The following is a 26,157-nucleotide window of genomic DNA, read 5'->3' on the forward strand; positions in this document are numbered from 1 at the left end:
TTTATCTTCAGCACTGCAGAAGGGAGTTTGGGGTGGGTGGGGGTGAAAGAAAAGAATTCAGTTCTGTAAATCATTGGACTAAGCTACTTCATTCTGGGTCCAGCAGTTCAATGACAGGTCAAAATGGAGTCGGTCATGCAAATGTTCAATGCCGCTGAGCTGTTTGTCTGACCCAAGAGAAAACTGCCAAATTGCCCAGGCTGTCCAGTCTCAGTTGGAACCTGACTGCCCAATCTTCTGGTTCTGACTCCCTGCCTCTCGCCTTCCAGAGAAAGTGACTTTGAAGTGTTACGTGCACTTTCTCCTTTTTTCCTGCTTTCCTTAACCTATGTGGTCTACAAAACCAGCCTCTGCTTTATGAAGTCAAGTGTGCTTGATTGTAGAATTGCAAAGAAAACAATTGATCTATCTCTATAAGTTGTGATTTCTTCCTTTTTCCTTCCTTCCTTCTTCCCTTCCTCCTTCCTTCCCTCTCTCCTTTAGTGTATGTTTTGTTTTGAAAGGATCTTAGGTGTCTCAGACTGGATAGACTTGAACTTCCAATCCTTCTGTTTCTACCTCCCCAGTGCTGGGATTATGGCTGTGAGCCATGGTACCAGCTTAATCTCTTCTTCTAGCCAAACCTTTTCTTAGCAATAATGTTTAAAAGTGACCTCAGAATTGTTGAGTTTATAAGTATCTGCTGCATATGTCTTTTAGCAATGAAACAATACCTTGCTCTTTGGCTACATGAAATGTTGCCATTGCCTCTCTGGTTTTAACATCGATAAATGTTTAACACCGATAATCCCAGCCCTGCCAGAGGACTAGGAGTTCAAGGCCAACCTGTTGCTATGAGAGATCCTGTCTTCAAAACAAAATCTTATTCCCATAGGGCTATTGTCCTGTGGAGTCTGCCTTTTGGATCTTGGAGTCTCCCTGCTTTAGATCCCTGTCCCTCCCACTCTGGGTCACCCTTATGACTGTTCACTGATTTCCTGTTTCTAGTTTCTAGCGCCTTCATCTGTGTGTGTGTGTGTGTGTGTGTGTGTGTGTGTGTGTGTGTGTGTGTGTGTGTATGGCTTTGCACCACGTGCATACCTGATACCTGTGTAGGCCAGAAGAGACCACTGAATACCCTGGAACTAGAGTTTACAGGTGGTTGTGAGCTGCTGTTTGTGTAGGAGTCAAACCCAGGTCCTCTGAATGTGCAAGTGTTCTTAATCTCTGAGCCTCATAAAATACAAATCCCATCATAACCTACTTGACTCTCTCTGCTCCTTCTTTACTGATGAGATGGCAGTATTACATAGATAACATAGATAGGTGTTTATTGTGGTTCAAAGGTTCTGTGACTGTACTAATTGTTATATTACCCCTACACGGAAAAAGCTGTCCTAATAGCTATTGATGCCCCCAAACATCTTGGGGAAAGAAAAAAGAAGAAACAAACCCTAACATACATGCTTTCTGACCATTATAAAAACCATTTGCAAAGGAGCTGAACCAGGGTTTGTAATCCCAGTTTGTGGGAGGCAGAGGCAGGAGGATCAGAGCCAGTCTTGGCTACATAAAAGATTCTAGGCCAGTTTAAGTTACATGAGACCCAGCTCGATCTCAAACTCACCAATCTCCCTCTTGCCTCAGCCTTTTAGTGCTAGGATGCCACCACATCTGGCTTACTTTTGTCATGTTGGGTTTTTCTGATGGTACAATGCACAACCCCTTTGCAGGAAGGGGTGAGCACTCAGGATAAAATGCTTAAAGTAACATTCTTGATAAATCACATTGGGATTAAGATGTGTTCTTCAGAGCCAGTCACCCACCCACCCGCCAGTCAAGAATGTAATGTTCTTTAAACATTCCTGCATCTAGTCTATCATTGGTTATATAACCAGTTCCTCTGTGAGAGGCATAGAGCTTGGGGATGTACCGCAGGCTCAATGCTTGTCTAACATCTTAGGATGCCAGAGGCAGGACTGAAAAACAAAGCTAAACCTCTAAAATTCAAGTTTCCCTATAGAATAGTTCAGATTAGTCAGCAAAGCTGAGAACCAGATAAGGGACAACCAGAGCTGGGAATCTGGTCATATTCTTGAGATTCCTAGGCAGCATCAGACTATCCATATGGAAAGTTCTGGAAATGCTGTTATGAAGGCCAGGCTCCATCAGCCTGGGGCCTGTGCTGAGGACTTCACTTAACCACTACTTTGCCCTCTAAAGTGTGGGGAGAGGTGAAACTTACTGCAAAGAGGCCTTGACCACCAAAACACGGGAACATAATTTGTGAAACGGAGCTTTACAGACAACTGATTGCAGTGAAGGACTGCAAGCAAGCATGGTCAGGATGAAAAACAGATAGCATAGTGGGGTCTGGGTTCAAAGGGTACATCGGCTCCCACACTGACTGCTGTGAGGTGGGTACCGGTTTGCCCTCTCCCGGTCCTGTTCTGTATGAGCTAGCTGAGGGTTGTAACTGTTCTCACTGCAGTGTGGCTGGATGTGAGCATTTCCCACTGCCCCAAGGGTAGACGGTGGGTAGACGGCGCCTTTGGGAACTTCTGCCTCTCTGGTGTCTTTCTAGACTGATGATTATTTCTCAGTTTCAATTACCTGTCCTGTTCTAACTAATCCTGCATTTCTAGTAGCCTGTTAATTAATAACACTCCTGCCCTGTTTACAGTGCAGGCATGGGGCATGGTGCGGCTGCATACTTTTTTTTTTTAATAGCTTTTCTTTTTTAAAGATGTATTTATTTAATGTATACAGTACTCTGCCTGCATGTGTGCCTACATGCCAGAAGAGGGCACCAAATCTCATTATAGATGGTTGTGAGTTGGGAATTGAACTCAGGACCTCAGGAAGAGCAGCCAGTGCTCTTAGCCTGTGAGCCCTCTCTCAGCCCCACCCCCTTCTTTTAAAGATGAGTTAATCGTTATTCCGCGCAGGCTGGCCATTGTCTGATGGGTTTAAACATCTCTTTTGCTTCAGCCTCTTGAGTAGCTTGAAACTGCAGATCCATGTCATTTCTTCCAACTTACCATGGTTTTCCTTTTGGCATTGTCCATGGAATTGATGAGTCCAGTCAGAGGGTATGGAATGAAGCCACTTGTATTCGCCCCCAGCCTCCTTTGTCTTCCATAAAAGTTCTCTTCATCCGAGAGTGCCACTGCTCAAACATTTCATGTTATCGCAATGTTCATTTTGTCTTCATTTATTTAACACTAAAATTTCTAAAGTTTCTCTGTACACTTTGCCTTTTCCTAACTGTCTGATTTGCATGTATTTATTATTCCAGGTTGGCGACAGAGACGATTCCAATCTTTATATAAATGTGAAGCTGAAAGCTGCTGAAGAGGTAAAGCCAGACACACACACACTCACACTCATGCACACTCACAGACACACACGCACACTCACTCACATACACACATACATACACGCGCATGTGCGTGCGCGCGCACACACACTCACACACACACACACACACACACGTACGTCCGTTCTGTTGGTGACCCCCACAAAAGTTCCTGCCATCAGCAGACCCTAATTTAACTGATCAGAATTGGGTGACCTGGCACAGCTGGTTTTCCTTAGTGCTTCTCATTGGTTTTCTTCCCAGAGAGCCAGATGAATGGATATAGAATGATGTTGAGTTCAATTGGTGACAAGTGAATGGTAGGATGGGTTGATTCTTCTCCACACACAGGGTGAAATGATGTCTGGCACTCCTTTATCTTAGTCACAGTCTTTCAAAGAAACAGGACAGATCTCTGCCTCTCTTATCTGTTTTGTTTGTTTGTTTGTTTGTTTATTTGTTTTTTGGGTTTGGTTTTTTTTTTTTTTTTTGAGACAGGGTTTTTCTGTAGCTTTGGAGCCTGTCCTGGATCTAGTTCTGTAGACTAGGCTGGCCTCAAACTCACAGAGATCCTCCTGCCTCTGCCTCCCAAGCACTGGGACTAAAGGTGTGTGACACTATCGCCCAGCTTGTTTACCTGTTTCCTGTGGGTTTTTTCCCTGCAGATTGGGATCAAAGCCACTCACTTCAAATTGCCGAGAACCTCCACTGAGTCTGAGGTGAGTATATGAATGAGTGTGGTGAGGTGCCCTTCCCGTCTGCTTCGTTAGTGGAATTTTAGAGGCTGAAATATTCCAGGTACTTCCCAGCCCACACTTCCCCCTTTTGGCATCTATGAAGTAAACAAGTTAACTGTGACACTTGCTTTAGGTGTTAAAGCATGTCATCTCCTTGAATGAGGACTCCACTGTGCATGGCTTCATAGTGCAGCTGCCTTTGGATTCAGAGAATCCCATTAACACTGAAGCCATCATCAACGCCATCACACCCGACAAGGATGTGGATGGGTAAGTGCTACCCGTGGGTTTATTTACTGTGCCTCTGGAGACACCAAATTTGTTTCTAAAGAACAGAGACTTCTTGCCTGCCTTCTTCCTTATTTTGACAACTTGGTTTTAGGTTGACTAGCATCAGCGCTGGGAAGCTTGCCAGAGGTGATCTGCACGACTGCTTCATTCCGTGCACACCCAAAGGATGCTTGGAACTCATCAAAGAGACAGGTAAAAATGAGCAAAGCCAGCAACAGGAGGGCATTGTTTCCTAAGAGCTCCTAGATACGTGGCAATACAGAGGACATAGAGGGAAATGAACTTGATTGACCAAAAAAAAAAAAAAGGCTGAAAAAAATGCTCAGTTTTCTCCCCAGCCCTGTGGAGTATGCATGCTGTTGTTTAACAGCTGAGGAAACAGGCTCAGGTCCCCCATACTTGCAAAAAGACCTGTAATCCCAGTATTTGGAAGGAGGATTGTAAGTTTGAGAGACCACCCTGGATACATGAGAACTTATCTCAAAACCAAGAGTTCATTCCTGCACTGAAAGCAAAAAAAAAAAAAAAAAAAAATGAGCAAACAGACCAAAGGCCAGAGAGCTAACTTTGTCCAAGAGATAACAGAAGCAAGATTTGAAGGCAGGGTTATATACATTCGAAACAAGTGATTTAGTGTGGGGGGTGAGGCGGGGTGGGAATCCTAAATGGCAGAAAGACTTCAGAGAGTGCAGAAGTCTAAGTTCCTCCCCGCTGTGGCTCCAGCAGTAGACAGATGGCTGGAGCGGATCTCGTGAACAGCCGCCCCACATTACTTTACGACATAGCGAATACCTTCATGTTTTCGTGTCTTATGAATACTTTTAGCAGAGTTTATTTTTTGCAGAGAAATGAGTCCTGTCAGAAAGAAGTAGGTTAGAAGTTTCAAGTGAAGCATTTGGCCAGTGTTAGTAATGAAAGTTGTCTGCTGTTGGCCAGCAAAGATCAAGCCTTGGCCTGACTGTGACAGTTCAGACCTACAATTTATATTCTTCAGTATGTTTAGTCAGTGTTTATTACAGCTTTCTAGAAATTAATCGCATGGGCTACACACAGCAGCTGTGGCTTCCAAGTGAAGCCGCTGTAGCCTTAAGGTAGCTTCAGGTCGTTGCTGAATGCTCTCTGGTACAGTAAGGTGTGATTGACTGGTTTGCAGTGATGAGGATAAAACCCAGGGCTCTCCATGCTAGTCAGCTGTTCCGCCATGCCTCCAACCCACCAGTGTTCTTGTTAGTCATTTCAGACTTCGAGGGCTTCAGTTACAGTATGGATAGTCATGACGTTAACACTGTCTAAGCACTGGTCTTGTATTGAAATTGACTATTTTGTGAGAAGTGTGTCTTAAATCTCAAGCTGCCTCAAGCAAGGGTTCATACCTTTTCAGCCTTGGTGAGATAGAATGGCCAGGCAGAGTGTCCAGAACTCTCTCCTCCCTTCTGTGTGGGCAGCTCATTTTCAGGCCCCTCCTGGTACACACATACCCCTGCTGCTCCCATAGTCATGGACTGCATCTCTCAGGCCAAGGGGTGAGGTGGAGCATTTGTCAGTCACCTCTGTGGGACAGCCGGTATCAGTGCTAAAAAGCACATTAGCGGGCTGGGCCTGGTGATACATACGTAAGGCAGAACCATGAGTTCAAGGCCTATCTGAGCTGTAGAGAGAATGTTCAGGGCCAAACCAGGCAACTGAGAGTATCTCAAAATAAAAACAAGCCTCAGGGAGTAGAAGAGCCCATGCCTAGCATGTGCAAGGCCTTCTTGGGTTTGGTCCCCAGCACTGGGGTTGGGGGGGGGGGGATGTTGTTGATGCATTGTCAGAAGCATAGGTGCTAAGTCAGCAAAGATGCTTTCCAGTCACTTACAGTTCCCGTTATCACTTCCTTTATCATTTCCCTGCAAATAACCCTGTGGTTCAGGCCCTAAGCCAGGCAGAATTTTGGATGAGAAAGTATATGAATAAACTCACCAAATTTGGAAAGCCTCATTGATACTAATCTAATTTCCGCCTTTGCTCTGACCCTGTTCCACATACCATAGTTTTCAAGACTGTTTTTCCCATGGAGTTTAATCTGATAACTACTTCCATATGGCTGTTAGCTGTGTGTCGAGGTTTCTTTTCTGAGTGTAGGATTCTTCCCACTCCCTTATGACTCAATGAACAGATCTTGGCCTAAGCAGATCTCCAAGCCCCACTGCGGGAAGGATAGTGTACAAGTCCCAGACTGTGGCTGGAACTGAGAACGTGATTGCCCAGGGAGTGTGCTTAGGAAGATTGCTGTCTGATGCAAAGCATCTATTCTGCACTTAGGCTCTGTCTTCCATCTGGGTGGCTTCTCTTGCAGGTGTGCAGATTGCCGGAAGGCACGCTGTTGTGGTTGGGCGAAGTAAAATAGTTGGTGCCCCCATGCATGACCTGCTCCTATGGAACAATGCTACAGTGACCACCTGCCACTCCAAGACTGCTGATCTGGACAAAGAGGTAGGAGGCCCAGAGTGCAGTAGGCATCCAGCGTGCGCGGCTGCATTATCTCACTTAGCCCAGGCAACTATGCTGTGCTATAGGAACAAATTCAAATCACGAACTTGCCCACATTTATTCCCCTCATTCTGACCTATACTCTCTACACCAGTCAGCCCCTTGGCAGACAGGGCTTGGAAGTATTATGTGGGGAATGATGCCTGACAGTGGAATTATGTCAAGTACAGGTCTCTCAGGCATGGTGTTGTTGGCTATGGGAATGGAGACGCTCTAGAATCGGATGTGTCCAGTGGGCATCTTTAGCTGTTTCTTTGTTGCCTTATTATTGTTGTTAGGCTGGGTTGAACCCCCTATAGTAGAGCAGTATTTTACCACTGAGCTATATCCTTGGCTCCAGCAGCTTGTTTTTGGCACTGTATTCCTGATCCAAGAATGTTCACACAGCCATGTCCTTGTTGGCAGTGTAGTTTTTTATGTGGGCAGAGGACAAGATAGAGGCCTGGCACTGTCTTTAATGTTCTTAAACTGCTCTGTGGTGATGGTGGTAGCATTCACATCCCATAAAAGAGGGTACAGTCTCCAGGGTTACATCACCAGGAATATTGTCCTGAGTCTGACTCCAGCCCTGTGCTTCCCCAGCCCCCACAAGTTCTCATGGCCTTTCCCATTGGGAAAATAACTAGTGAAAGGAGGCTTCTGGTGTTACAGGATTGAGCACGGCATGGGGTGGGTCAGCAGAGCCTCTGCGGCTTGCACTTGAGGCCTTCCCCAGTGTCCCTGAAAGCGTTGTGGAATACTAAAAATGTAATGCCACAGCTCAGGATTTTCCCTCCCACTTCTAGGGGTGTATGTGTTTGATTACTTCATCTCTGGAGTCTTGATCCCCTCCCCTAGATAAACAAAGGAGACATTCTGGTGGTTGCCGCAGGACAGCCTGAGATGGTGAAAGGGGAATGGATCAAGCCCGGGGCTGTCGTCATAGACTGTGGGATCAACTACGTTCCAGGTGAGTAGTAGCTCCACCACCCAGCTAGCTTGATGGATTCTTGTGCTGCCCTTCTCTGTCCTACTTACTTGGGACAGGAACCATGCCTTTGTCATCTGTGTCTGCATCTGCACGTGCATGCGTGTGTGTGAACTGATGAAAGGACCAGTAACTAATTCAGTAACTATTGTGCATTGAGCACTATGGAAGGCCTTGGGTTCTGTGAGTGACTATGACTCAGTTGTGGAGTCTACTTAGGCATTCATTCATTCATGGATGCATGCATGCATGCATTCATTCTGTGGTTGTGGGAATCAAACCCAGGACCTTGCACATAGTAGGCAAGTGCTCTCCCACTGAACTGTACCAGCAATCACCCTTCTCTGTATTTGGGATTTAAATAGCCTCTTCAGTCCCTCTCCTCCATGTCAGTTCTTCCTAAGCTATATCTTATTTCCTGTCACCCAGAGATGAGCTTTGTCTTCTGAAAATCCTTCTCCCCCCAGCTCTGATCACACAGAACTTGGCATTTCTGTATGTCTTGTATCTGGTGTTCTTCCGGCTCCACAGTCAACTCCTCAGTGGTCTCCGAGCTGCCTTCTCCTGGTGGTCCTGGACCCTGCCTTCTCACACTAGCACTCAGATCTTTTGAGTTGTTGAGGCGAGTTGCAGCAAGGATATATTTTTTTTTCTCCCTTCCCATCTGAAGTTTAAAATGCAGACACTGAACTGCCAGGAGCATTAGTCACTGTCAAGTTCTCACCGTTTCTAACCTCCCTCCCACTCGGCCTCACTTTTAAGACAGTAGCTCATAATTGATCACTCATTTTCTGGGTGTAATTGTCTAACTGGTGCAGAAGAAGTCGCTCTCCTGATCTTCCCACTGTGAATACTTGCAATGTGACATCTAAGCTCAGTCTGCTTACATCCCCGCATCTCTGGATCATAAACTACTATGGGCATTTTTAAAAAAGAGTGGGAGGTGGTGGTGCATGCCTTTAATCCCAGCACTCGGGAGGCAGAGGCAGGCGGATCTCTGAGTTTGAGGCCAGCCTGATCTATAAAGTGATTTCCAGGACAGCCAGGGCTACACAAAGAAACCCTGTCTCGAACACCCCCTCCCCTAAAAAAAAAAAAAAAAAAAAAAAAAAAAAAGATGAGACATGAGATAGAAAAGAAAACCTGAGCTCGGTGGTAGTTTGCCTAGCTGTGCTACACCCTGGATTATTCTGTCTTATTGCTTCAGGAAGGGAGAGATGTTTATTTATTTACTTTTTAGAGATCAGGAGATCTAGAATTCTGCTGTATGTCTGAAACTTTGATTTCCCATGTCAGTGGCGAAATAGCAGGGGTGGTCATCAGCGTTTTCACCAGTTCTGGGTATATGGGCACAGAAATGTCAGTAAGGTTGGACTGTGTAGTTCCCTGAGAATGGTAAAATCAATCACTGGGTTACAGGCCAGAGGTAGGTTTCAAGACTTAAAGACTGTTCTTGGGATAGCTTCATTTGATGAAGCAATTTAGTCCCGTCCCATCCCATTCTCCCCCCCCTCCCCCAGCCAATTCTTGCTCCGTGTTTTTTAAGTTTTCTGCTTGAGAATTGAGTCTCAGTGGTAGACAGGGGTTTAGCAAGCACAAGAATCCGAGTTTTAGCTTATTAAAAAATAAATGAGAATTGTTTGTGTGATCCACTCAAGGATAAAAGGTATAAATTCCTTTACCAATTAATGAGTTAATGCATATCTATTTGTAGTTGTTGTTTTTTTTTTTTTTTTTTTTTTTTTTTTTTGATTTGAAGAATTGGGGAATCAAACTCGGGACTTTGCACATTCAGGGCAAGCTTTCTTCCACTGAGCCACATCTCCAGTTACTTCAAAAGAGTATTTTTAGAAAGTACTGGTCAGAACTTGTGAATGTGTCTTTCCTGCTTAGCTTGATAGTAAAGGTGATTTGAGAAGTGCTAATGTTTCATTTTGAAGGGACAGATTCCTTACCACGCCCAGATCTAGTCTCCACTCACCCTGTATAATAGCTTCTGTCCTGGCCTCCATAGTTAGAGGTCTCCAAATTAAATGTCAGGGTCAAACTCCATTGAATTCTACGCTTGGAATTTTCAATTGAAAGAGAGAGTCTAGGGCTAGGAATGGATAGCCCAAGCAACGATTAGTGATCACTTTCCCACAGACCACATAATACCTGTGAGGCTCTTGTCCCTTTGTCAACACATCATTAAATCAGCCCTCATAGTGTTTGGTGGGTGTATTCATGCTGTGGGGCATGTGTGGAAGTCAGGGGAACCCTGTTGGAATGGCAGGGATATGGCTTCTTCCGTGGGTTCTGGGGCTCCAAGGCTGTGCTTCTGCACTCTGAACCATCCTTCCTTCCTCCTTAGCATTCTGAATGGCTTTGAGGACTACAAGGAGAATCTTGCTTGCCTTACTGTGCTGCTTTAGCCTCTCTAGTAACCTAAAACATTGTGAGCAGGTGTGTGTTAGGCCTGTACATTTTGGACCTCAAGTAAACACGGACCCGCTAAGGGCGTAGGGCAGTCCATGAAAGGACTTCTTAGTTTTGGGTTTTGTTTGTTTTTGGCTACATCTGAAAACTTGGCCATAGAGACACTTCTCAAAGAGAGGTGGCAATGTGGCTAAGATTTACCAGACCCTCCCTGGGGTTACCGAAGTGTCTAGGCCTATCCCCAGCAGAGCTCGGAAGTATACCAGAGCAGAGTGTAGGATGTTCTTTGTGTGAGTGAGCAGAGTGTAGGATGTTCTTTGTGTGACTGAGCAATGGTGCATCACCGAGCTTGTTCCCTTGAATAGCTATTCTTTGCTGGTGAGATTTGTAGTTCTGGTCCTTTTAAGGGAAGCACAATTATATTCTTTGCCTTGAGCAAGCATTTAAGTAACTGCTGTCTTTGGAACTGGATGTTGAATTGTTCCTCCAGCTCCTGCCTGGAACTCACTAACTGCTGACAGTTGCTGTAGAAACGGTATCTGGCAGCTGTGACATAGTTGAAGCTTTGTATACCAAAAAAAAAAAAAAAAAAAAAAAGTCTTTGTAGGCCTTGGCAAATTGGCAAATTAACATTTTAAAAGGTCTTCAGTTTTAAGAATAAAAAAAAACACATTTTATTTATCACCAGAGACTACAAAAGGATTCTCTGGGATCTGAAAATGCCCTCTTTAAAAAGGATTTATCTTGTTTATTTTTAAATTATTTTAAATTTCATTTCTTGCCATTTACACATCTTATGAGGTCTTTCAGGTAATACATTTTTTTTTCCCCTTGAAGATGGTGAACATCTGCCGTCTGTCTCAGATTTTGCTGGGGACAGAATTCAGGACCTAACAAATGCTGGACCACTCTCCGCCACTGAACTTCACACCCCAGCCCCGTCCAGTAGCTTTAATTAAAGCAGACACTTGAGCGTCAGAGGGCTAATGCACGCTTCCATTGTACACAGACCTTTTGTGGAGAGGGGACCAAACTGACATAATTAACCACTGAAGTTGGAGATTAATACCATTATTGTGACTCTGAGGCTTGGCTTGGCTTTTTTCTCCCCCTCCTCTTCTGAACCAGATGATACAAAACCAAATGGAAGGAAAGTTGTGGGTGACGTGGCATATGATGAGGCCAAGGAGAGGGCAAGCTTCATCACACCTGTCCCCGGTGGTGTGGGGCCCATGACGGTGGCGATGCTGATGCAGGTACGGTGCAGAAAGGCCTTTCTACCCAAAGGTACCACTATAGACCTGGTCATAGGCACAGACGGGGGTCTGCTGAAGGAAAGTGGTGTGAGAGGAGAGAACCAAGAGATGCTATCTGTCCCATTAGCAGAGGAAGAGGCGCCCTTCTCACATACACCTTTGGAATTTAGAACTGAAGCAGGAACATACTACCTGGCTCTCCCCCTGCTGATGTGGGTCAGACGAAGGCCCTCACTCACCCCTAGTTGAGGTTTTTACAGGGGTGATCATGAACGGGCTCAGTTGGGGACCGAACTGTAATGGCCTGGACCTCGGGACTGATTGCGGAGTTAAACTGTTCACCTTCCTATCTCCATTTCTGTCACTGGGCCCAGAGCACAGTAGAGAGCGCACAGCGTTTCTTGAAGAAATTTAAGCCGGGAAAGTGGACAATTCAGTACAACAAGCTGAGCCTCCAGACACCCGTTCCGAGGTGAGTGAAACGCTCTTGGTTAGAACTTTGTGGCTGGCTAGGGTTTAACCGCTGGGTGCTGTGGTCCATGGGTGTGTCTGCTGACAAGCGGTAGAGGGATGGGGTGGAGGGGGCTGTTACCAGTGAGGTTTGTTAAATGCAGTAGGTAAAGACTGACATCCATCCCTGTGTTTCTAAAGTGACATCAATATATCGCGGTCTTGCAAGCCAAAGCCCATCTGTAACCTGGCCCGAGAAATCGGGCTGCTCACAGAAGAGGTGGAACCATACGGGAGCACAAAGGCCAAAGTGTCACTGTCCACACTGAAACGCCTGAAGCACCAGCCTGACGGGAAATACGTGGTGGTGGCTGGGTATGTATGCCCTTTGCCAGCACATCTTCCGGGATCACCAGTGGTGGCATTTGCACTCGGTACACATGTGTGGAAGAGCTGTTAGCTCAGTCTTATGCTGGCGGTGGTTTTGTTTGTTTGTTGTTCCAGACAGGCCTTCTCTGTGTAACAGCCCTGGCCGTCCTGGAACTCTGTATAGACCAGGCTGGCCTTGAACTCAGAGATCTGCCTCCCCAGTGCTGAGATTGATGTCGTGTGCCACCACTGCCCAGGCAAACCTGTTGTTATTTTAAGGATTTAGTTCTTTAATTTATGAGTGTGTGTGTGTGAGAGAGAGGGGGGGGAGGGAGGGAGGGAGGGGGGAGGGAGGGAGGGAGGGAGAGGGAGAATGAGAGAAAGTGGGTGCCCACAGACTCCGAAAGAAGCAATTCCAGGGGGTCTGATGGCCTCCTCTAGCCTTTTAGAGCACTAAGCATGCATACGGTACACTTACAAGCATGCGGGTTAAACACATAAACAAAAACAAATAAGTACATTTTTTTTTAAGGGGGGAGAGCTGGAGAGATGGCTCAGTGATTAAGAGCGCTGGCTGCTCTTGCAGAGGACCTGGGTTCAGTTCCCAGCACCCACATGGCAGCTCACAGAGCTGTCTGTAACTCCAGGTTGAGGAATGTGATCTCCTCTAACAGGCACTCCATACATGTGGTGCATAGACATATCCAGGCAAAAATATCCATACACATAAAATTAAATTTTTATAAAAAGAACTCAAAAAAAAAAAAAAAAATCATGGGATACCAGGGTCGTGTCGGTTATAATTCTTTCCTATAGTAAGTAGAGCCAAAGTTCTTTTAAATTGTACTGTTGTGTTGCATACATGATTATCTGCATGTAGGGCTGCTTATGTGGAAGTTGAAGGACAGTGTGGGTTGGCTTTTTCATTCCACCTTTATCTGGGTTCCGGATGGAACTCACAGTAAGGACAGTAAGGCTTTGATGTGGTGGGGCCATACGGTAGACCTTTTTTTTATTATTATTATTATTAGTTTTAAGTTTTTGAAAATTACTTTTTTTTGGGGGGGGTCTATATTTTGTGCTTGTGTGTGCCTGCAGAGATCAGAAGAGCCTGTAAGATTCTTCATAGGATTCTTCTGGAGCTAAGTTATAGAGGGCTGCAAGCCTAAGTGGTTTGTTAAGTACATGGACTCTGGGATCCAAACTCTTGAAGAGCAGCAAGTGCCCTTAACCACTGAGCCATGTCTCTGGCCCCTTGTTCTTATTATTCTATTCAGGAGTCACCTCTAGAGTGTTCAGTGATTCGAGTGACATTAATTCCATGATCTTTTGCTCTCTCCTTGAAGAATAACTCCAACACCCCTGGGAGAAGGGAAAAGTACAACCACAATTGGGCTGGTGCAAGCCCTCGGAGCCCACCTGAATCAGAACGTTTTTGCCTGTGTCCGACAGCCTTCTCAGGGACCCACCTTTGGAATAAAAGGTACTTGTGGTCAGAGGGACCTGCCTCCCCTGCCTTTCCCTTAGCCCTCCCAGACTGACTTTACCCATAGGCTTCAACTGGAATATTTGCTTCAGACATTTGTATCCTGATGCCTTTGAGGAAGGGTTTCCTTGTTACCCCACGACTTAGGACTTGCTACAACAGGTGTCCTTGGGGATATGTAAAATGGAGTTCAAGGGGCGTTTATTAGACCCTGATATCCGCTCTACTGACACAGTAACAAAAATGGAAATCATGGCTGCTGATCCAGGCTTCCACTGCAACAGATCAGCCCCAAAGAATAAAAAAAGCCTGCCACCATTTAGTGTATGCTTTGTGCTAGGTATTGTACTAATCACTTTGTGTGTACGTCATTCTCTCTTCCCATATGAGATGATATCATCACCGCTTTATGATAGCAACAGTGAGACTTTATTGGTACCTTGGTTAACAGCACCATTTTTCATTTTGTGTGTGTGTGTGACAGCCTGTGTGTGGAGATCAGAGGGCAACCTGCTTAATTTGTTCATTTTTTTTTCACCATATGGATCCTAGGGATCAAATTCTGGTTGTCAGACTTGACAGCAAGCACCTTTACCCCCGAGCCCCTAAAGCTTTAAAGTCACATAGCAGATATCTGCATATCAGATATTTACATTACGATTCATAGCAGTAGCAGAATTACAGTTGAAAAGTAACCCGCAACACAAAGAATTGTATTAAAGGGTTGCAGCACTAGGAAGGTTGAGAACCACTAAAACTCAGACCACAGCAGCTCTTGCCTCTCACGCTAGGCCACTACACACAACACTTGATTAGGTGACAACATTGGATTGGTGACCATATTTAACCTCCTGATTGTGATCTCTGCAGTTTGTGATGATCTCTTTTGTCCTCTCCTTTTTTCCAGGTTATTTATTATTTATTTTGCATGCGTTGGTTGGAATTAAATTCAGGGCATCACACATTTGCCGGGCAAACAGTGCCGCCGAGCTGCACACTCAGACATGCTTGTTTTTGTTTTAGCTTTCTTTGCACATGGTGCTATGCTACGCAAGGATGCTTTGACACAAACATGCAGTGCATACCCCAAACCCCCATACCCTCCCTTTTCTCACTCCTTCCCCTCCCATCACTCCTCTTTGTTTTCCTAGACAGGTTTTGCTTCTACTTTCAAAACATACTCCTTTAATTGAAACGATTTTTGCTAATTATAATATGTTCTTAGAAGTGGCTTTTTCATTTGCTAGATGACAAGGTATCATGTTCTGCTTTGCTTGTTCCAGTAATTAATGCAAGTGTTCTCAGCAGGCATTACACCCCCCCCCCCAGGTCTGACTTGTTTGTTAGCTTCATTTTGTCTTTGAGACAAGGTCTTTCCAGGTAGTTTGGGCTGGTCCAAAACTCACTGTGAGCCCAGGCTGACCACTTTGACATCGGAAGCGTGCTGGAATTGTGTATGAGCCACTGTGCCCGACCTTTGAGCTTCTAACAATCCTCACCACCACCATCACCCCTTTTATTTTTTCTGACTTTTCAAGACAAGGTTTCTCTGTGTAGATTTGTAGACCAGGCTGAAATCAAACTCACAGAGATCACCCTGCCTCTGCCTCCTGAGTGCTGGGATTAGTGCGCCACCACGAGAGGCTAAACAATCCCCTTCTGACCCCAGGAGCCTTTCCCCTTTTTCTGATTGGAGAACCCATTGTTCTCATTTCCTCTTAATGAATTTTCTCCTTACATGGTCTCCTCCTCACAAAAATCAAATCTGTTCTTTACGCTGGCATTTAGCTTACCTGAAGTTAAGGCACCCTGGACGTCTTGACAGACCTTTTTATAACCTCATAGGCCAGCAGAACCCTAGCAGCTCAGCTGTTTTCTAATATGTGTCTTCTATTCTGAAAGAGCCAGTGGTGTCTCTGTGTTAGGTGTGTACCTTCAAGATTCCTTTTTTTGGAAGCTAGAGTAGCTTTGTAAGAGTAGGAAATTAAACAGGCTTGCCTTTATGTAACTGTCATCTGGGTTTTTTAATATGTTAGGAATCACAGGGAGCCTATTTCTAAAGATAATAAGTAGGTATGTATGTGTGTGTTCATGGTTTTGTCATTTGCACTCATATTTCAATTGAGAGGCTGTTCAGTGTGAACATGATCAAGTGTTTTAGTGCGCTGAAGAAAATTAGAAAACACCTGCTCTCATCTGTCCAAATGACTAAACAGTAAACAAACAGTATGCTTAGTAGTTATGAAAATGGATTTGTCAGTCTTTGGGTTCCAAGTCATGGAGGAGCGAGTTAACCTGAGTCCACCCTTGGTCTGTCCCCTAGGTGGCGCTGCAGGAGGCGGCTATTCCCAGGTCATCCCTATGGAAGAGGTAAAGCAGTCCAGGGCCTGACTCAACCCGTGTCTGTGTGATAGACTTGTGACAATAGCTTGGTCCCAGGGTCTGCCTTTCGGTGGGGATAATCATTTTGAGCAGTGAACACGTGCTGTGTGGTACCAGAGTCCACACCTCACAAGGATGGATGTAGGGACCCTGAGGGGAGCAGGCTCTGTTGACCTCAGTGGTAGGGTGTGTGTTCTGTTCTCTGGACGCTTTTATGGAGAACTGCTAATCCTTTCTTTGAGAAGAGTTGCTTCAAGGGACAAATAGGCAGGCATTTTTCTTTTAAAATAAATAAAGTTCCAATGTTCACTGTGTAGCTCAGGCTGTCCTTGAACTGGCAACTCTGCCTCCCGAGTGCTGGGGTGAAAGGCATAAGCCGCCATGCCTAGTTTTTCAGGCATTTACTTTTCATAGAGAAGCCCACTCCTGAGCCTGGCCGCCAGCTGTGCTCCAGCCAGCACCCACGGCTGTTAGTGCAGCTTGAGTTGATTGTGGGGCGAGGCAGGGTCCAGCCGAGGCTGCTATGGCTTCTGTTCTTTTATAGTTTAATCTTCACCTCACTGGTGACATCCATGCCATCACTGCAGCTAATAACCTCGTGGCTGCTGCCATCGATACTCGGATATTTCATGAGCTGACCCAGACGGAAAAGGTAGGATGCAGAGGGAGGGGTGGGGAAGGGGGAGCTTACCTGAATTAGTGTTGGTCCCTTGGGTGCTGGGGTAGGTGGTAGGGCAGTGGGTAGCTCCTCATCTAAAGCTCTTTTCCTCCCTTTCTCTAAGGCTCTCTTTAATCGTTTGGTACCTTCAAAAGACGGAGCGAGAAAGTTCTGTGATATCCAGATCCGAAGGTTGCAGGTAAGCAGAGTTTGTGAGAAACAACAGGGATTAATGGTAGGGGTTTTCTTTATAAACTGTAAGTCATTGATCCTATAGTAAATAGAGCACTGACAATCTGCCCTCAATTAACGAGAAAGAGAACAGGTGCTTTTCAGTGTGGAAAGACTGTGGATGGAGATGTGGGGCTTCTAGAATTTGAATTTGAATTCTGCTCCCCCCATCCGGTGATCTTGAGCAGACTCTTTGTGGGCCTCCTCTGGGTTCAGCTTCTATAAAAATGAATTTAGTAATGCTTGCCCAACAGAGAGAAAGGAGTCTGGGAGAATTAGTGAATTCTGTACTTTATTTGAATTTCTTTGACATGTAGCCATTTTAAAAAATATTTATGTGTTAAGTGTGGGCATGCGTGGGTCATAGCACCATGTAGAGGTCAGGGGACAGCTTCTGATTCAGTTCTCCTCAATTTGTTGGGGCAGGGCCACTCCATTCTGCTGCTAAGGCAGTGTATGTTTCTCCCATCTCACTGTAGGAATGCTGGGCTTATAGGTGTGCACCACCACATCTGGCTTTACATGGGTTTGAGGAATTGAACCCAGGTCATTGGGCTTTCAAAGAAAGTGCACTTACATCCTGAATAATCTACCCAATTCTATATCCATCAATAAGCACATGTTTTATTGCATAATCCCGAAATTCCATTCTTTGATTTTTAACAATAAAAATGAAAATTGGTGTGCACACAACCCTATATATGAATGTTTTAATGACTCTATTAAAAATCTCCCTAAAGTGAGGAAACTCTTCAGTGTTCTTCAATGGTTGACTGGTTACTCAAATTGTGGTGCATCTGTGCAATAAAAAGACATGGGTTGCTGAAGTGCACAACAACTTGGTTGACTCTCAAAGGAATTATGTTGAATAAAAGAAGCCAGTATCAAAAAGTCATAGGCTGTGCCTCTGTTTATGTAGCATCCTCGGTGAGATGTAAATGGACATCAAACCACTGGATGCCAAGGATCATGGGTCCAGGGGAAGGAAGGGACAACTGTAAAGGAATAATGCAGGGATACTCTGTGTGTGTGTGTGTGTGTGTGTGTGTGTGTGTGTGTGTGTGTGTTTGTGTGTTTGAGATGGGGTCTTACTGTATAATGCTGGCTGTCCTGGAACTCACTCTGTAGACCAGGCTGGCCTCGAACTCAATGCCTGCCTCTGCCTCCCAAGTGCTGGCCTTAAAGGTGTCACCGTACTCTGATACATAGTGTTTTCATAGTCTGCCCAGAGTGCTCAGACAAAAATAGGTTACTATGATTTAAAGAAAAAAAAAAAAAAAAAACTCAGACAAAACCACCTGAAGGGAGAAGACTCTGTCTTGGCTCACAGTTGGAAATTACAGTCCATCATGGTAGGAAAGTCACAGCTGGGGAGCCTAAGGCAGCTAGCTGGTCATGTCATATTCTCCTGGAGAAGCCGAAGGGGCTGTGGGTATTCTCCAGGCTCACTTCCTTTTTGTACAATGCAGGGTCATAACTCAACATATATCACCAATGGTGGGTGGGTGGATCTTCCCAGCTTCATTAACCTAATTGGGATCATTCCCCATACCATCTCCAGTGGGTCTAGACCTCATCAAATTGACAGGTGAGATTGACCATCACCTCCAATAGCCAGTTGTTAGGCTGACTGAGGGGTTTTGGGTTTCTTTGAACAGTATCAAGTTCTAGGCTTGTGGGGCACCCGGCAAACAATTCCAGAGACATACCTGAGGTTTTCATATTCTCATATCTAAGAAAAGAAATGTGGCATACACCCTTAATCGAAGCACTTGGGAGGCAGAGGCAGGTGGATCTCTGTGTCTAAGGCCAACCTGATCTACAGAATGAGTTCTGGGACATAGTAGTAGTAGTAGTAGTAGTAATAATAATAATAATAATAATAATAATGGAAAGAACCATAGGTCTTGCTGGGACTCACTCATGACTGCCCTGTGAGAAGAGGGCAATTTTATAAACATTTTCCATTTTGAAAAGTGACCTGGGTAGACACTATAAATAAATTTTAAAAGTACCTAGACTCTATAAGGAAGTAAAATTTAAAAGCCCCTTTCTTTGTGTCTTTAGAACAGTAAGAAGTCAGCAAAAGTATTGGGCCATATAAAAACATGTAAAAGTTTTAATTGATTTTTTTTTTTTAACTCATTGCTGCTCATTTTTGCCTTCCCTAAAATTTGACTTCAGTGGGTTTCTCAGTAGTCTGGTTTTTAAGCTTTGCGTGTTGCTTTTCATTTCAATATATTTGATGGATCCAGAAATGCACTGGTATTTCTCCGTCGGGGCTGTTTTGTGGCCATGTTGAGGCAAGTCTCTCTCTGGAGCCGAGTTACAGAGGCAGGCATACCACGTGCAGATAAGAAAGACCCTCCAGGCTTAGCCAAAGGGTTGCAATTTTCCCTTCCAATAGAAGATGCTGCCGGTCCAAGGAAGTGCCACAAACTGGGTTCGTGGTCCTTATTTCCCAGCAGAGACCCTATCTCAATATAACAAATACGCTTCCTTGTTTTCTTTTTGTTTTGGGGTTGTTTCGTTTGTTTCACTCTGTCTTTAAGGGAGAAAGCATTTATTTCAGCTTACCTTTCACTACAGTCCATCGTAGTGGGCAAGCACTGCAGCAGGCAGGCGCCTGCAGCAGCTGGTGACACTACATCCATAATCAGGAAACGGGGATGAACAAATGAAAGCTCTCGCCTTGGTGTGTTGTTTTGTTGAGACAAAGACTAAGCTATACAGCCCCAGCTGTCTTGCAGCATGCTGTGTCGACCAGACTCAGAGATCTGCCTGTCTCTGCCTCTTGAGTGCTGGCTCTTGTCTCATTTTATGTCTTATTTTACTTTTTTATTTTTATTACTATTTTTTTTTTCCTCTCTCAGAGGTTAGGCATTGAAAAGACTGACCCCGCCACGCTGACGGATGACGAGATAATCAGATTTGTAAGATTGGAAATTGATCCAGAAACCATAACGTGGCAGAGAGGTATGTATGCTGCACAGCGTCCTTTGCTATGGTAACTCCACCTCCCACGCCCCCAGGATGCTCCTGATTCAGGATGCTGTCCAGGATATCCTTTACTTTGCTTGCCAACTTAGCCGCTTTGTATATGTCCCCTTGTGGGACTGGTTGAATGTCTACTGTCTGTTCAGTGTTGATTGAAATGAGGGTTTCAAGGAAGTTCATGCATAAACCAAAAATAACGTTTTTTAAGTTTCAATTTTATGCAGAAAGTTTTCTTGTCATGAAGTGGGAGAATGATGTCTAATCACTTGAATCATGTGTTCTTTATTGTCAGAACTCTTCTGGCACCAGTGACTTGAGTTTTCATCAATCCCTTCAGCCTGCTCATCATTTCTCATTTTATTAACTTTCTTGTAATGCTCATCAGCCTTAAGCTTTTTAGACGCTTGCCTGACTTCAATGCCATATGTTGTTTTTCTGTGTACAATTAGCTTGGGGTTTTATTTTCTACCCATCTCTTCTGTCTCACTGTAGAGAAGAAATTTCCATCTAGTCATGCAGAATGCACCATAAGGGAACTTACCAACTTCTTTCTTGTTTTTATTGACACTGTAACTGCTAATGCCCTGTTGGTTTGGAGTTTGGGGAGTTTGTTTTGATCATGTAGCCCGGCTGGTCTTGAATCGTAGCCAAGGTTGACTTTCAACTAGCCCTGCTGCATCCATGTCCCTACTGAGATTACAGGTGTGGTCCACTGTCCTGGCCTAATGGCATTTTAAAAGTGACATTCTTTTTTTAATTTTTATGTGTATGAGTGTTTTGCCTTCATTTGTGCCTATGTACCCAATGCATGTACTGTCTACAGAGACCAGAAGAGGGCATCAGATACCCTGGAACTGAAATTTCAGTTTTGAGCTGTCATGCCTGTTCTGGAACCCAAGTCCTCTGGAAAAGCAACCAATGCTCTTAGCCTCTGAGCCATCTCTATAGCCCCAAAATGACATTCTTAATATGAAAAACTATACTGGCATTTCTACTCTTTCCTCAATAGCTTTAAGCAAATGTTGTAACATTTTAAATTTCTTAAATATATTTATTATATCATGTGTGGGGGTTGTTTTGCCTGCATGCATGTATGAGCACCATATCCATGCCTGGTGCCCAAGGAGACTGAAAGAAAACATCAGATCCCCTGGAACTGGAGTTATTATGGATGCCTATGAGCTGCCATGTGGATGCTAGGAACTCAACCCCAGTCTTCTGCAAAAGCAATATGTGCTCTAAACCACTGAGCCATCTCTCAAGACCCCACAGCATTATTTTTAGAAGGAAGCAAGCTCACCATATGTTATGAGGATTTACTACTGTTTAATTATTTACTTTAGTGTGTGGGGGGGATGTTATTGGTGTGTAGCCAGAGTTACTATGTAGCCCACACTGACCTTGAACTCCTGATTCTCAGCCTCTCAAGTGCTAGAATTACAGGCATGAGGCACCACTGACTTCTTTTCCTGATGTTTATTGGTTTGTTACAAAAGACACAATTAAGGAAGAGGCAGCTGGAGACCTACATAAGATCTATATACCCATTTCCTTGTACTTTCATGTGGTAACCAGCCTGGAAACTCACTGTTTTATACATGTCAATATGGTGATGATGATGATGCTTTATACATGTAAATGTGATGATGACGAGGACAACAATGATGGCGGTGATTTTTATAGGTCTTCACCTCCATTCCTCCAAGCCATTGTGCTTGGTCACCATACTCCTCCTGAGGTTCTCTGTCCTTTTAACATTCCAAGGGCTATGGAACCTTGTGCCACGAACCCATGGCAAAGGTGAAATATGTTACCTTGGATCCCATTCATAAGAAAATCAAATGTAGGAGCCCCCTGAAGAGTGAACAAGAGCTAGTCCTGGGAAGCGAGGGCTGGATTGGTTGGTGGTCACCTGAGGTCATATAGTTGGGTATATATTCTGTCATCACAAGACAATGTGCTGAGGAGAGGCCACACCTGTGACTTGGAATGTTTGTTTCACAGGCATTTGCACTTGGTCTGAGTTGATGGCCCTTGTGTGGGTGTATGGCCAGAGAATCACACCACAGGGCAGTACATACCTTAGCCTTTTCAAAAGCTGGGTTGTTCTGGTTTTTTGTTTTTTCTGTTAATATAGAATGTGCTTTGAAGTAGAGTCCAGATTTTATAATTGTTTGAATTCCTTGGAAGAAATGAAGTTCAACCACTCCACAATCCTTTGCTTTAAGAGCCATCCTTCTACATTTCTGTGTGTGGCTGTGTTTCCTACACTGTATTTTAGTTTGTTGTCCATGTTGAAATTAAGTATTAATAGATTATCATTAGGTTAGATTTGTTCTGAAACTGTTGCTAAGCTGGGCATTGGTGGCACATGCCTTTAATCCCAGCGCTCAGTTGGCAGAGGCAGGTGGATCTCTGATTTTGAGGCCAGCCTGGCCTACATAGTGAATTCCAAGACAGCCAGGGCTGTATAATGCAGAGGCTGTGTCTCAAAAACAACAAGAGCAACAACACACATACGTATGTACACACCAACACACACACACAACACACCTCTGCTGTTCCCTTTAGCTTTATGGTCCCTACATCTTTGTGGAATTATTTGTTTAATTTTGAGATGGGGTCACTCTGTCTAGCCTAGAAAGGCCTTAAGTTTAAGATGATCCTGCCTCAGCCTACAGAGTAATTGCCATCACAGGCATATGCTCTCTTTCCTGGCTTTGTGTTTCTTCCTTTTTCCTTTCTTCTTCCTGTTTTTTTTTTGGGGGGGGGGGTGGGGAGCAACCTAGGGCCAGTGCTAGACTGCACTACCATTGCACTGGATCTCCGTTCCTTAATTTATGTACCTTGCCCTCGCTTTCCACTATAGTGCTGGACACCAACGATAGATTCCTGAGGAAGATCACTATTGGACAGGCTCCAACAGAGAAGGGCCACACACGCACGGTAACTGTCTGTTCATCTCCAGTAATTGCTTCGTGGGAACTAGCTCTCGGCTTCCATCCTCCTCCATCCCCTCCCTAGCGACCACACCGGCAGGTGTTGTTCTGCCTTCTCTCTTTTAAAATGGAAGTGAGTGGGTGTGGCACCGTGCGCTCCTGACAGCTTGTGCAGTAAATCCATGTGTCACCTGTGTGGTTTTCCCCCAGCATTCTTTTCCTGGAGGTGGAGAACCCCAAGTGAATAATAGTCTTGCGTGTGTATTAATTAAAGTTGCTCTTCTGTGGCCGTTTGGCATTTTCTATCTTCAATGTAAGAATACCTGTGTTGTTCTCTTATGTTAGAGAAACTGTAGCCAATATATAAGCAGCTGTAACCAAGGTGCTTTCACAGGGATAAAATAATAGCTTTTGGCTATGCTACAATTTGGGGGTGGTTAGTGGGAATCCAGGGAAAGTCTCAAATGTATTATAATTGAGGATGACTTTGAACTCTGATCCTCCAGCCTTCACCACCCAAGTTCTGGGATTACAGGCTTGTACTACTACCATTTTATGAGGTGCTGGGGATCAAACCCAGACCTTTGTGCATGCTAGGCAAGTTCTCTGCCCCAGTGCCACAACCCCTATAATATTTAAAGAATGATTACTCAAGGCATCTGAACAATTAAAAATCTTGACTGTTGGGGGTGATTTAGATCTTTCTGTTCCATCCTTGCTAACTTCCACTTTGACACAGAGGGTCTGTCTGTCTTTGTCTCTTTGTCTGCCCACAGGCCCAGTTTGATATCTCTGTGGCCAGTGAAATTATGGCTGTTCTGGCCCTCACTACTTCTCTGAAAGACATGATAGAGAGAGTGGGCAAAATGGTGGTGGCATCCAGTAAGAAAGGAGAGCCCATCACTGTGGAGGATCTGGTAAGTGCCAGGCTCGGTGACATGGCATCCTGGGGTCCCTCGGTGATTATCGAAAGCAGAATTTACACTCTTCTTAAAATGTTGTGATTAACTCATTGAGTTTGTTCATTACAACAATTATGAAATTTATGTATTTTTAAAAATTTCCTCATAGAGAGTGATGGTAAAGGGACTGGTGCTTGTAAGTGCCAGGTAGTGTGAATAATACCTCCATCCTGTGAGTGTCTTCCTGAGCAAGCCACCACGAGAGATGTCACCCTCGGTGCCTCCCATGGCACTTGGCTTGGAAGGACTTATTGACCAGTTTGGCTGATTCTCTTCTGGTTGGGTCTTCTGCTGTTTTGTTTTATTGTTTGTTCCGGTTTTTGGTGGGTGTTTTTTGGTTGTTGTTGTTGCTGTTACTTTTTCTTTAGGCGGGGTCTCTCTATGTATCTCTTGACTGTCCTGGAACTCAGGGTAGGCTAGTTTGGCCTCACACTCACAGAAAGCCTCCTGTCTCTGCTTCCCAAGGGCTGAGATGAAAGGTGTGTGCCACTATGCCCAGCTTTCTATGTACATGATATAAAATTTGAAATAAAAATTCTTAAAGAAAATCTTTTTTCAGACAAGGTCTCAACCTGACCCAAGCTTGCTAGGAGCTAATCGTGTAGCCCAGACCATTCTTCATTTGATATCAATCCTACTTCATAACTGTAATTTTGCTATCACAATGCTGGATTATAAGCATTAGCCACCACACCTGCTTTAGATCAAAAAATGTAAAGGCCTGTGTGTATCAACACACACCAGTATAGCCAGTGTTATGGCAGATGAATTTAGAAAAGCAAGAAAAATAGTAACTTTGTCTTCCCCGTTATAATGTGTTTTAGATCTTAACACCCAAACCTTAAATTTAGAAACACATTAATGTTGAATATAAATGAGAACCACTGCTTGATTTTCCTTTGCCGTTGGTTTGCTCTGTGATGATTGAATCCCTTAAAAGAGGGAGCTGGATTTAGGAATTGGAATTGGGCTTCTCGCTAGTATTTTTGCTTCAGCATTGGGAAACATACATTGAATTTGATTCATACCCATTTCTGCTCAGATACCAAAGTTATAAATAACTCATTGCTGCCGGAACTAACATATCTACTCTAAACTGATCTAAATGGATTCCCCACATCAGCCAGCCGCAGAGCTTGATTGAGGCACTTGTTTCCAGCGCCACATGCGTTTGCAGAAATTGTACATGAAGGCCATTTTCATTCTGCTTCCTCTCCCTGCCAAGATAACTGGTGGCTTCCTAGTACAGGCCGGAAAAATGAGCACTAAAGATGAATGGCTGAGATTAGGTATAAGCACTAATTGCTCCAAGATGGTTAAAATGAATGAGAAGCCCCAGAGTGCTGAATTTTGGTTTCAAGAGATTGGATTTCTTCTGGCACGAGTTGAGGCTTCATGGGTTTGTCTTGCAGGGTGTGAGTGGAGCCGTGGCGGTGCTGTTGAAGGATGCAATCAAGCCCAATCTCATGCAGACCTTAGAGGTGAGCTGGGTAACTCCTGGGGTTCAAAATTCACTTCATCTATTCAAAGCCAAGAGATTAGAAAGCACACTTTTCTTTCCTTGCAGAGTCAGATACCTTTCTTAAAGATTTTTAAGTCTGTTACGGGAGGGTTGTGTGTGCCACAGCGTGCACGTGAAAGTGAGGTTATAGCTTTGGAGTCAGTCCTCTCCTGGCATTTGTACTTGGGCTTCGGGATTTGAACTTGAGTCTCCAAGCTTGCAAAGCAATCAGTCACCTTTACCCAGTGAGCCATGTTGTTGTCCCATACAAGCCTTTTCTGCTGCTCATCTTTTCCCTTACTTTCTTACAGTTGTGGGGAAGGGTCTAAAATAATATAAATGGCTTTGGACTGGAGGTGTGTGTCAGTGACAGCATTTACCTGATATGTGTAAGAGGCCCTGGCTTTGGTTCCCAGCACTACCCCAGAAAAAGGGGTATAGCAGGCTTTCTTGGATCACCAGTCCCCAAATCATTCATTACACGGAGACTTATTTTTCATTTTGAATGACCAGCCTTAGCTTAGGCTTGTTTCTAGCTAGCACTTTTTTAACTTAAATTAACCCATTTCTATTAATCTATGTGTTTCCCTGAGGCTTGTTTACCTCATCGGCATACTGTTCATCCTGCTTTTCTTGCTGGCTGG

The 26,157-nt window shown here is 44.5% G+C and overlaps 1 protein-coding gene across 1 annotated transcript in view; it reads left to right on the forward strand.

Moving 5' to 3' along the window:
* Mthfd1 (methylenetetrahydrofolate dehydrogenase, cyclohydrolase and formyltetrahydrofolate synthetase 1) overlaps positions 1–26,157 on the forward strand; it is a 60,979-nt gene that overhangs the window by 17,823 nt on the left and 16,999 nt on the right. The window contains exons 3-19 of the mRNA XM_051196019.1: positions 3,278–3,337; positions 4,003–4,056; positions 4,208–4,344; positions 4,457–4,557; positions 6,704–6,840; positions 7,735–7,846; positions 11,411–11,538; positions 11,913–12,010; positions 12,190–12,363; positions 13,704–13,840; positions 16,167–16,213; positions 16,770–16,877; positions 17,008–17,082; positions 19,988–20,090; positions 22,981–23,057; positions 23,827–23,967; positions 25,425–25,493. Of these exons, the coding sequence (XP_051051976.1) occupies positions 3,278–3,337; positions 4,003–4,056; positions 4,208–4,344; positions 4,457–4,557; positions 6,704–6,840; positions 7,735–7,846; positions 11,411–11,538; positions 11,913–12,010; positions 12,190–12,363; positions 13,704–13,840; positions 16,167–16,213; positions 16,770–16,877; positions 17,008–17,082; positions 19,988–20,090; positions 22,981–23,057; positions 23,827–23,967; positions 25,425–25,493 (1,758 nt within the window). The remainder of the gene's footprint in view (positions 1–3,277; positions 3,338–4,002; positions 4,057–4,207; positions 4,345–4,456; positions 4,558–6,703; positions 6,841–7,734; positions 7,847–11,410; positions 11,539–11,912; positions 12,011–12,189; positions 12,364–13,703; positions 13,841–16,166; positions 16,214–16,769; positions 16,878–17,007; positions 17,083–19,987; positions 20,091–22,980; positions 23,058–23,826; positions 23,968–25,424; positions 25,494–26,157) is intronic.

Source organism: Phodopus roborovskii, unplaced genomic scaffold, assembly GCF_943737965.1.
Source record: "Phodopus roborovskii unplaced genomic scaffold, PHOROB, whole genome shotgun sequence".
NCBI classification, from domain to species: domain Eukaryota; kingdom Metazoa; phylum Chordata; class Mammalia; order Rodentia; family Cricetidae; genus Phodopus; species Phodopus roborovskii.